Raw genomic sequence first — 12836 nt, 5'->3', positions numbered from 1 at the left:
ATGGTCATGGACTCTTTATCATTTTGTTCTTATGAGAAAAAATAGTCATTACATTGTGCTGTCAGGATATTTGAGATACTTCTAAGACCTCTCATAATGTTAGGCAAATATTTTGTTTTCTTTAGGAGTCAAGGAACACATAAAGAAATTATTGTTTGAATTCTCAGAAAGGTTCTGACAAGAAAACCTCAGAGAATCCAAAGTTGGAGACTTGTTTTCATTTTTTTCACCTCCCTAAGTCTTTGTTGTTGTGATGTGCCGTGGAGTTGGTTCCGACTCATAGCGACCCTGTACAGGGTTTCTGAGGCTGTAAATCTTTACGGCAGCAGAAAGCTTCATCTTTCTCCCACGGAACAGCTGGTAGTTTCAAACTGCTGACCTTGAGGTTTGCAGCCCAATTCGTAACCGATTCGTAACCAATACGCTACCAGAGCTCCCCTAAGTCTTTATCTGCTTAATTATACTCTGTTGAGTCTATTATTTGCCTGTGTTTGTTCTTTATCCCACATGAATTATTTCTAGGAAATGATCATCGAAAAAGCACAGAAGGATGCTATTAGGAAATTTAAAAGGTTACCCCAGGAAATAAGTAAAAGCCAACTGTAAACATACTGAACATTTAGAGAGCTTGACAAGTTCCTTTTGAGGATAATTTATGTTGGCTATGCGCACACAAAACAATAACAACAAATGGTATCAAAGATGAAAATACATCTTCTTTACTACATTTGGATGCTATGTCTTACGTGAAGCAGCAGTTAAAATCTGAACATGGTCTTCCTTCACTCTTTAACATAAACATGTTTTCCTTGTGTTCATACAGATATGAATATGAGTCTACAGTTTCAGTTTCAGGCAATTTGTCCTCAAACAATTTCTTGTGTATGGAAAATGGAACTCAGATTTTCAGACCAACAGAAGAACCATCAGGTTATCTATATCATATTGACTTTCTTTTTGTTCAGTTAATTTGTATCCGAACACTTTCTGCTGAGGAGCTTTGAATGACTTCTTGGGTTTTGTTAAGTGGGTAAGATGAGTGAACATAAATACTTTATCTTTTCAGGAATTTTGGAGGCGAATGAGAGTGACTAGGAATGACTAATAATGCAGAATTTTATTCTTTTTATCTTTGAGGTATTTATTAAGACTGCCTTTTATAATCCATAAAATGGTAATAGAAAAAATAAATCAAAGACATCTATGTCCATTGGGTCATTGCAGAGGCAATGCTGCAGGGGGAAAATGGCCTAGAAGGATGGATTTATGTCCAACATTTAGTCCATACTGAGGTGACTGGCTGTGAATTGGAATCAATTTGATGGCACCAAACAACATCATTTTGTGAATAGGAAATAGGGATAGAAACAGAGTTCAAAAGATTTGTATTTGATCAATCATTTTGCATAGCAAGGAAAGTAGGTACATATGTTATGTTGTTGTTGTTAAGTGCTGTTGACTTGTTTCTGACTCATAGCGACCCTGTATAGGGTTTCCAAGGAGCGTCTGGTGGGTTTCAAATGCTGACCTTGTGGTTTGCAGTCCAGTGCTGATCCTACAATGCCACATCAGGAGTTCATATGCTATGGTCCTGATTTATTCCATTTTCTTTCCTCTCGACTAAGGCTAAGGAGCCATGGTAGCATTTGTTATTGTTGTTAAGTGCTATTGAGTCCAATCCAACTCATAGCAACCCTTTATAGGGGTTCCGATTAGCAGCTAGTGAGCTTGAACCACCGACCTTGCGGTTCAAAGAAATTTTGCAGTCCAGCACATTAACCCACAGGACCACACCAGGACTCCCTTGGTAGCATAATGGATTCTAAACTGGGCTGCTAACTGCAAGGTCAGCAGTTTGAATATTGCAGTTACTCCATAGGAGAAAGATGAGGCTTTCTGCTCCTGTGAAGATTTACAGCCTCAGAAACCCTCTATAGGATCACTATGAGTTAGAATAGTCTCGACAGCACGACACCACCACCAACAACAACTAGGGCTTGTCCTAGATTCTTTCTGCCTCACTCTACCTCTGTACCAAGGAGCTCTGGTAGCGTAGTGGTTACGAATCAGACTGCGAACCACAAGGTCAGCAGTTCAAAATTACCAGCTGTTCCACGGGCGAAAGATGAGGCTTTCTGCTCCCGTAAAGATTTACAGCCTTGGAAACCCTGTACAGGGTTGCTATGAATCGGAACTGACTCCATGGCACATAACAACAACTACGTTTTTACCCGAGATACTACTTTACAGTCCAACACAATAGTTGTACTTCCTCTAACTTCCTGTAGGCCTGGTCACCACCATCCTGGTCGCTGCCTTGTTAATGTGCTAAGAGCCCTATTTAATCTTCTAGTGAGATCTTCAGGGTCTAGAGATGACCCTGCTGACTAACATAGATGAGAACTTCTCCTTTGGGGGATATTTTATGCTGGATTCAAAGCAGTGGAAGTTATAATGGTCTGCTAAACTGGAAATTTCACTGCTAGCATGGAATCAAGAAAATCAGAATAGGTTCAAGGAACCTAAGAAGGATTGTCTCATAAGCTCTAGACCAAAAGAACCACCTGGTAAAATAAAGGTGAAAAATGAAGTCAACAGTATCCTAAGTTCTTCTCCTAAACTGGTTTTTGACAAAGAATTACCCTGCAGCTGGTCTGTTCTATACTGATCAATCAAAATCTTCTAACTTGGTACATTTCCAGAAAAGTGCCTTGACTTTTTGTGTATCTGATATTTTCAGTTTTACCCTAGCGTAGGGAGCTCTGGTAGTGTAGTGGTTACAAATTGGGCTGCGAACCGCAAGATCATCAGTTCAAAACTACCAGCTGTTCCGCAGGAGAAAGATGAGGTTTTCTGTTCCCGTAAAGATTTACAGCCTCAAAAACCCTGTACAGGGTAGTTATGAGTCGGAACCGACTCCACGGCACATAATCACCACCAGGGTAGACTAGAATGTGTTTAGACCCAAATCACTCTGCTCATTATAAAAACACACACACACACACACAGTGTAAATACTCAGAAGTGGAGACTATGATTTTTGTTTGCACTAGGAATGACTGAGAATTAGACCTCCTAAGAGGTTCCTGGAGCCAGCTTTACTGAGAATCCTCACATCTGTGGGGGGTACCCAGCCAGTTTAAAGGAGGTGAAAGTAAGTTATTCACTTCCCTGCAAAACATCACATCAAAGTTTCCTTCTTTGGGAGCTATTTTGTCCTACAACAGAAATAACAAAGAGGTAGATCTTAAGTCTGCAGAGATCTACCCATTCATCCCATTTAACTCCCTTTAACGTAATCTAAATTATTCTATGAAATAGCTGCTGCTCCAAGGACTGGGATTGACTTATTTGTTAAGATTTATTTCATTATTTTAGTATACAATAAGTCTTATAGATGAAATGTGAATTATTACCAATTAAATATTTCATCACCCAAAAAGATTTTAGAGGTGTAGATAGCCTAAACAATTTCAATGAGATTCTTATTTTAATCTTTTGAATATAGTACCAATTCTGGGAAAGTTATGGAGCCCTGGGGGTGCTGTGGATTAGGTATTGAGCTGCTAACTGTAAGAACAGTGGTCCACACTCACCATCTACTCTGCAGGAGAAAGATGAGGCTGTTGGAGCCTTTAAAGATTTATAGTGGAATTGACTCAGTAGCAATGGGTTTGGTTTGGGGCTTTTAGAAAAGATATTTTCTTGCTTGCTTGGTTCTCTCCCCACATTGCCTAGGAAGTGTAGCACTTATAACAACCATCTGTCCTCAATATTTAATAGTAAACTGGCTCTCTGGTCAGTGAGAAGCTGTAGTGTTAGCTAATTTCTCTCATTATTCCATCAACATCATGTCATTAAACACTGAATTGGGACAAGATATGTATATTCATTTTTCCCAGCCTAGTGGGAAATAACAATTTAATTGTTATTGCACAATTTATACTTGTAAATACCTAAGTGGAGTCCTGATGTGCACAATTATACTTGTGCACAATTCATACTTGTAAATACCTAAGTGGAGCCCTGGTGTGGCACTCTAGGATAAACATTGGACTGCTAACCAAAAGGTTGGTGGTTCAAACCCATCAGCTGCTCTTGTTTTAGGGCTGGGTTCTCTAGAGAACAAAACCAATAAAGAGAAATGTAAATCAAGAATATGGTTCACACAGTTGTAGAGGTGGGAGAGTCCCAAGTCTGAGTCAGATGAACAAAGATTGGCAGGTCCAGCAGGCAAGAAGGCAGGCTGCTGATGACTCCCAGGATCAGCAGCTAATAGAGCAGGCCACAGGCTCAAGTCCAAAGTACCAGAGGTCAAAGACAGAACTAGATGTAAGATACAGACTCAGCAGAAAGCAAGCAAGCTTTGCCTGAATGCCATATATATTGGAAGTAGGCCATACCCCTAAGGAAAATTCCTTTCAAGTGATTGGCTGCTCATAGCAGACCTCATCACAGAGATTGTTGTTGTTGTTAAGTGCCACTGAGTTGGTTCCGACTCATGGTGACCCTGTATAGGTTTCCAAGGAGCAGTTAGTGAGCTTGAACCACCGACCTTGCGGTTCAGACCAACTTTGCAGTTCAGTGCATTAACCCACAGTGCCACACCAAGACTTCTATCATAGAGCTAACTACATCATATTAGATAGATCTCCTTATAACTGCAACTCAGCTGCCAAATCACTGAGAATCGTGGTCATATCAAGTTTACACAAAACTGTAACTAACACATTGCTGTTGTTAAGTACTGTAGAGTCGGTTCTGGCTCATAGTGACCCTGTTCAGGGTTTCCTAGGCTGTAAATCTTTATGGGAACAGAATGTCTCATCTTTCTCCTGCAGAACCGCTGGTAGCTTCGACCTGCTGACCTTGAAGTTGGCAACCCAATTGGTAACCACTATGCTATCGGGCTGCCAGCCGCAAGGTCAGCAGTTCGAAACTACCAGCCGTTCCGCGGGAGAAAGATGAGGCTTTCTACTCCCGTAAAGATTTACACCCTCGGAAACCCTGTACAGGGTCGCTATTGGTCGGAACCGACTCGATGGCACTTAACAACAACAACAACATGCTACCAGAGCTCCTTAACTAACACATTAACAAATGCAATATCCAATTATCTATTCCTGGGATAGGATTATAAATAATTCACCAGGTGTCAGCCACAGTCTCATAAGAATAGTGACATATTTACAAAGCAGAATTTTAAGTTTTAGGTCATCCTTCAGTGACCATGGTACTGATAAATTATTTAGATCCCTATGCCAGGAATGGGTCATAGGACTGTTGCTATTATATTTGCTGACAGAGTACTTAAGCATGTTACCTGGTGGTGCTGTGGGTTTGGTGTTGGACTGCTAACTACAAGGTTGATGGTTCAAAACAACCAGCTGCTCTGCAGGAGAACGATGATGTTAGTAAGAATTGAAATTGACTCAGTGGTAGTGACTGAGTAATCCTTTACTGTAAAAACAGTAATGCAACGTCATTTTCTCTTCTTTCTTTTAAAATAAAGCATGTGTGAAGGAAGTTAAATCATTAATGTGGGTGTATGTACTAGTAGGAAATGTTATACGTGGAATTGGTGAAACTCCCATCATGCCTTTGGGTATTTCCTACATAGAAGATTTTGCCAAATCTGAAAATTCTCCTTTATACATAGGTAAGTTTAAAAATAAAATTTCTGCTACATTTCCCTACTTCAACTCTCCAGGGAAGTTTATGCACAAGGAAACCATTATAAAAGCTATAAGAAGTATGAATAATAGGGAAGAAATAGTCAGAAGTTTCAAGTTGGAAATGTGGGAATAGAGCTTTTCTGAGGAATGTAACATAAGGCATTCATCATCATATGGCACTGATTAAGGATTCCATTGAAAGCACAATTATGAAATGCACAAATGATCCTGGCTCTGTATCATGGTTTTGTCAATTGCATAATCACAGCCTATGCTGTTCTAACAAATCTCTACCTGAGACTCAGCATAACAGAAAATTTGAAGACACAGAAAGTGGCTTTAAAATATGACACTGCTTTTAAAAAAAAAAAAACAATTAAAGAAATACACACAACTTCAAGTATATACATACACCAAGTGTAATTTTATTATAAATTGAGTATTTAAGATAAAATGACTCAAGGCAAAAATAATTCAATCTTAATCTTTACCCTATATACAATAAAAATTCAGTCTTTAGAATCTTCATGGCCAAAATTCTTATGTAGGTATATAACTATACTATAAGTTTCTATTTTCTTCTATTTTTAGGGTTTATAGAAACAGGAGCAATTATTGGTCCTTTGATTGGCCTTTTGTTAGCATCATTTTGCGCAAATGTTTATGTTGACACTGGATCTGTGAACACAGGTAATTCAATAAAATCAATTTACACAGTGTCTAGAGTACACAAAATGTCTTCAGGTATGTGATCATAGTTAATCATTACCTTTACTTGGCACTTAGATTCTCTCCACTTTACAGATGGTGGTGGTGGTGGTGAGCAAACTGGAATTAAGGAGTTGAAGTTACTTTTTAAATACTTAAAACCAGTAGCAGGAAAACAGAATAAAATGTTGGCCTCCTGACTCAAAATCCAGTGCTTTTTCTGACATCATAACCTTTGTTTTCAAATGATTTAAGTACACTGATTTGAATTTCTTTTAATGAATCCATTCATCATTTGTGGGTCATGAAATAGACCTTTTAGTTATTTAATGTCTAGTTGTTTAAAAAAATTAATTTCTTATATGATAGGATAACTAATTTATTTCAAGACTTGGTGGTCTTGTTCTACCACAAGATAAGTTTTCTGAATATTTAAATTATATACAAATTTGATGCTTGAATAGCACCTGAGAACACTACTTTAAACAATTTTCTGTAATTCATATAGGAAATAATGACCTATGCTAATAAACATGTGTGTATTTCTTTGCAGATGATTTGACCATAACTCCCACTGATACTCGTTGGGTTGGTGCATGGTGGTTTGGCTTTTTGATTTGTGCAGGAGTGAATGTGCTCACTGCCATTCCTTTTTTCTTTTTGCCCAAAACGCTTCCAAAGGAAGGACAAATGGATAATGATGATGTCCTTAAAACTGACAAGGAGGAGAAACATACAGATGAGGTCAAGAAGGAAAAAGATGGAATCACTAAAGGCAAACATAAAAATTTTAAATACTCAATAATTTCTTTTTGTTTTATATAAATGTGCCTGTATTTTAGTCTAACACTGTAATATGCAATGGTATATGATGACAATTTGATATAATAGTGTCATAAATATTCAATGATTCTAAAATTAGTCTGATTGCTCCCTTATTAGTGCTTGGAAATGTTAGACACTGTTTAATCAGTTCTGACTCTATCAACCCTGTTTACAACAAAACAAAACACTGTCCAATCCTGTGCTATCTTCACAGTTGTTGTTAAGCATGAGCCTCTTGCTGCTGACACTGTGCCAATCCGTCTAGTTGGTGTTTTTCCTCTGTTTTTGCTGAATGTCCATTACTTGGAAATAAGATATATAATTTGGAAGTTATATACTTGGGAAGTTGAAGTTTATATACAGATTTCTACATCAACTATGCATTCACTATATGTTTATTTCTTTGGACCCATGCATTTTAAATATTATAGAGAATACAGACCTGTTTATAAAGTCAAAATAAGAACAAAAAGAAGAAAACTATATATTAATCATGGAAGATCACATAGTTCTATAACTCAAATGTTAGTTTCGCTGAGCGTTTGCTGGGATTTAACACACAAAAGAAAACATGATAGGTCACATAATTCTTTATATTTGTGAGAGGGAAAAAAAAGAACTAAGAAAACGGTTCCCCAACTAACAGATTATAAAAGAAAGAAATGACAGGACATACGACACAGGTAATTTTGAACTGTGTAGTGTTTTGTTTTGTTTTGTTTTTTAGCAAATTTGGAGACACATTTCATATAACAGATTGTTTTAAAATTTTTTATTGGTATTTATCCTCAATGAAAGCTAAAAGTATAATGCCTAGAAGGTATTTCTATGGAGAACTAAACAAAGGCAGTGGCAGTATTTATTATTCCTAAACACTGTTCCTCATACAAAGCAGTGCATTGAAATCACCTGGGAAATATGGTCTAAAATACTAACGGTATAGATACCAGGGAGCTTCTGTACTATGCCCAGGAAGGCTTTGATACAATTAGTTTGGTGTAGCACTGGCATTCTTTAAGGAGTGATTTTTAAAGTGGTAGAAAAGGGCTCTCTTTCCTTTTATTTGTAAAATGATGACAATAATAGTACTTATTATAGGATTGTTGTATATAAAAGTTTAAAGAGATTCTGACACATGTTAGCATTTTTACAACTACTATTCTTAGTATTACTTTTGTTGTTGCTATTCCTACCATATGTTACCATTATCACAGCTACTATTTTTATCATTATTTTTGGTGTTACTATTCCTACCATTATCCATAAATTATATTACTGATCTGGACAGATGTTTATTAACCATGAAAAAACCACCTAAACCTCAATTAAACAATTTAATCTTTCTCACATCCTTAGAAACCAATTCAGGATTTTGTAACTTCTCAGTCATCATGCTTACATTAGCAATCTTTTAACAGCATTGATATGGGCTGATAGAGGAATATAACATATACAACATTACTTTTGGTTTGCAAGACTAATTCAATTGTCAAACTAGGAAAGAGCTTAATTTAGTACCCACATTTAGAGAATAAATTGAATTACTGAGACTCACTTAATAGGACAGGATGTCAACAAATTCTGTTGTTATTAAGAGAAGTCAAGTTTGGTTTAATTAACAGTAAATTTATATAGGGTTTCCAGGAATCCTGATGTGGCATTGTAGGATAAGCACTGGACTGCTAACCACAAGGTTAGTGGTTCAATTCTCCCAGCTGCTCCTTGGAAACTCTACCCTGGGTAGATATGAGTCAAACCAACTGGACGGCACTTAACAACGCCAATAGGGTTTCCAGGAGTCCTGGTGTGGTGGTATAGGGTAAGCGCTGGCCAGTGCTTAATAACAACAACATACGGTTTCCAGTGGAGCCCTGATAGTGCAGTGGGTATGTGTTGGACTATTAACTAAAAGGTCAACAGTTGGACCCACTCCTTGGATAGTCTACATAGGGTCTTTACGAGTCAGAACTGACTCGAATGTACTGAACAACAATAACAACAAAGATTTACAGCCTTAGAAATCTATATAGGGATACAGGCCTAAAGCAGCAGCTTAGCATAGGTTTCTGAGGAGCACTGAGGGGTTTGAACCACCAATCTTTTGGTTACCAGTTCAGTGCTTATCCTACAATACTACAGCAGGAACTTAGGTGATTTCAAAAGATTCCTGGTTGTAAAAGACTACTGGATGCTCCTCAGAAATCCTATACAGGGTCAGTATGAATCAGAACTGACTCAACGGCATACAACCACAAGAAAAACTCCAAATAATTGTGATCACATCTCACCTGCCTGTCCCTCATCCATAAATATGAATTTTACTATTAAAATTCATTCATGTGTATTATGCTGTGATTTATCTTCCTTCAGTTTTTAATGTATTGACACTTTGTTCCTGAAAGTATTTTAGACAGTTTATTAGGCAGACCCGGATAGTACAAAATAAGGAATGCAGAGAGACAGCATGAAGATAGGAACAGTGAAAACAAGAAGTGGGCATTTGATCTAAATGAGACTTTGCACGTTTACTTGAGATCTGCCACAAATTTGACTCTGAGTTTGCTTATAGTCTGCACTCTGCATGAACGTTTATAAAAAGCACAACATGGTCCTCCATATGTACCAATTGAACCCATATCTAAGGATGGGACCTAGACGTTGCTAGTTTTAAAAACAGATGGTTCAAATACATATCCAGCCAAGAACCAATAGCAGATACAAGAAAACCATTGTTCTGAGGAAGCAGAAAATTTCTGTTATTTGAGAAAATTTGATTCACATACTAGGTATGTTCATTTTAAATGTTTAAGGACTCTTAATATCAATATTTCAGCATGAACTTGTTTATCAAATTGATTTTTCCCAAACTTTATGAAACAGGATCAATATGGGAATATGTATTCATTCTAGATGATCTTTAGAAGAATATAAGATATTAATTGTTGTTGTTTTGTTATTACTAAGTGCCGTCGAGTGGTTCTACTCATAACAACCTTGTATAAGCTTTCCGAGGAGCAGCTGGTGTTTGAACTTCTGACCTTGTGGTTCGCAATCCAGTGCTGATCTTACAGCACCACACCAGAAGGGAAAGAAGAAAGATAAAAAGAAAATGGTGTGGAAAAAGCCATTATTTTGAGTGTTCTATAATTTTGCTGTATGGAGTCCTGTGGCTCTGGATAAAGCGCTAGACTGCAAGATCGGTTTGAACTGTACGTCGGCCGTTCAAACTCACCAACCGCTCCCCGGAAACCCTATTCAGGGTCGTTATGAGTTGAAATCAACTAAACGGTACTTAACAGCAACAGTAACAAGACAAAACTAATCAATTTTAGATAAAAATATTGTGTTTTGATCTCTAGTTTAACTGCATTACTGATGTGCAGACACAGCCCAAACAATGTAACCAGCTTCCAAGGGGTAAAAACAATTCACAGATATGATTATTCATTCATTTCAGATTTTTTACCATATATGAGAAGTCTTTTATTCAATCCAGTTTACATGCTTTTCATACTCATAAGTGTGCTACAGTTCAATGCATTTGTTAATATGATGTCCTTCATGCCTAAATATTTGGAACAACAATATGGAAAATCAGCTTCAGATGCTATTTTTCTGATAGGTAAGTACATAATTAGTCTTGCTTTTTCTATGATGTAGTAATTAGTGGGATGATAAGTACCTGACCATCTTAAACTGAAGGCTCTTAGGACATTTCTGTCTCTGATATATTTTCCCCTTTTGGTTTCCAGTGAAGTCAAGGAAAGAAGCTAGGAATAACTTCTTTGGAGAGAGCAAAAATTAGATTAAAATTTTAGAGAGGCATTCTACTTGTTCAAATAAGGAAGGCTGAGTTAACTACATTAGTGTTCCACACTTTACTCTCAAGAGTTAATTGTTGTTGTTGTTGTTGTTGTTATGTGCCATCGAGTTGGTTCCGACCCATAGCGACCCTGTATAGGGTTTCCGAGGGTGTAAATCTTTACGGGAGTAGAAAGCCTCATCTTTCTCCCGCGGTGCAGCTGGTAGTTTCGAACCGCTGACCTTAAGGTTCGCAGCCCGATTTGTAACCACTACGCATATTATTTTGGCTTAAATCCATGGATTCTTACTTTCCTCCTTATTTAGTTCCCTGATCCCCCTGGTGGTTTTAAAAGTCTCTGCAGCCACATAAATTCTGTGTTTCCTGTGACCACACTATCTCAACTTGGATTTTTTTCATGGGGTATTTTGTTTGTTTATTTGTTTTGCATATTTTTATTCACATTCCATACAATTTTTGTTCCCCAAAAGACAGGAATATATTCTATTAGCTGAATGACAATGAGGAAAGCTTGGGCATTTGTCCAACCCTTTCACGTATTAATGAAAAAAAAAAAAGCACCAAAAAACTAAAATCCGAATATATGTTATATAGAAGGGATAGACAATTGGCAAAGGGCAGGTTAACTGGAAGGTAAACTGTGAACACAATAATTTGTTTTCTGGAAAATAGTGTATACATTAATGGTTTTTAAAACTAAAAATGTGTTCAAATTTCTATCCATACCTGGAACTATTTTAAGGTGAAGAAAATTGTTTCCTCAACTAAATAACTGAAAATATAATTATGAGCAGATTTTTCATTCATAAAAGTGCTAAATGTCTTCAGTGTAACCTGTACACCATTGATAAGATACACAACAGCAGTAGTTTTCATAAAAGCTTACTCAGATAACTCTCAGCTTTGAGAATCTGTGAAGAAGTCACACATTTGTGTTCCAGAACAATGCTTCCAAACTATAATAGCCTCCCTCTACTCATTTTAAGCTCCCGCTGTTAGCTATTATGAGGCCAAGTTTTCTTGACTATTTCTGCTACCACAACACTGCAACAAGAAGTTGGCTTTCATCTAACAGTACTGTGCCAACGTATTTATATGTGCTTTTGAAACACTACCAATGTAAAGTACACAAAGAAGATCTCCAGCAGATAAAAAATAAATAGATCTAGAGTAAACGGGTCAGTACAATAATTAACACTATAATCTTTATAGTAGTCAACTGGTTGTTGCTGTGAGTGACTAATTCAATTACATGCTAGATGAAACGGAAGTCTAGGTGGTACTTGCTGATTCTTATCCTTCCCTTCTCCTTTCTTTGTCAATGCCTATCATGCAAATAACACATGTACATAATGCGGATCTGTTACATTTTTTGCATTCCATGTTCCATGACTGCAAGTCACCACAATGTACTTCAAATATGGGCCCTGGTTCACATAAAGGATTTAAGAAGAGCATATGTCTGATCAGTCTCTGATCAATCCATCACCACTTCTAGAAAAATAAATTGGACATGTTTTCTGACTATGCATCAACAACTATCAACTTAGTATACATTATGCAACATCAACATCCCATAGCAACTTTGAAACCCCTTCCTACTACAGACTATGACTTTGATTCTGTGGTTCCAGACAAATTGTTAAAGCCCTATAACTTATATGCCCATAGTGGTTATTAACATATATGCAAATCAGGCATCACAGTTGGCTGAGTTTATATGATTGCACAGTGATTCTCATTTCTTGAGCACTGACTATATGGTGATACTATGTATCTGTTTCCTATTATACTGCTATATTCCT

At 37.1% G+C, this 12836-nt stretch overlaps 1 protein-coding gene across 2 annotated transcripts in view; it reads left to right on the top strand.

Annotated features, from left to right (window-relative positions):
* The window catches only part of SLCO1A2 (solute carrier organic anion transporter family, member 1A2), a 41668-nt gene that overhangs the window by 13438 nt on the left and 15394 nt on the right, over positions 1-12836 (top strand). For both annotated transcript variants that reach the window (XM_006866927.1, XM_006866926.1), the window contains 5 exons: positions 824-930; positions 5513-5659; positions 6267-6365; positions 6937-7158; positions 10666-10830. In XM_006866927.1, coding sequence (XP_006866989.1) covers positions 885-930; positions 5513-5659; positions 6267-6365; positions 6937-7158; positions 10666-10830 — 679 coding nt within the window. In that variant the 5' untranslated portion in view covers positions 824-884. The remainder of the gene's footprint in view (positions 1-823; positions 931-5512; positions 5660-6266; positions 6366-6936; positions 7159-10665; positions 10831-12836) is intronic.

The sequence above is a fragment of the Chrysochloris asiatica genome, unplaced genomic scaffold, assembly GCF_000296735.1.
Source record: "Chrysochloris asiatica unplaced genomic scaffold, ChrAsi1.0 scaffold00098, whole genome shotgun sequence".
In the NCBI taxonomy this organism is placed as follows: domain Eukaryota; kingdom Metazoa; phylum Chordata; class Mammalia; order Afrosoricida; family Chrysochloridae; genus Chrysochloris; species Chrysochloris asiatica.
The sequence above is the reverse complement of the archived record's forward strand: the minus strand, read 5'-3'. Positions and strand labels throughout refer to the sequence as shown.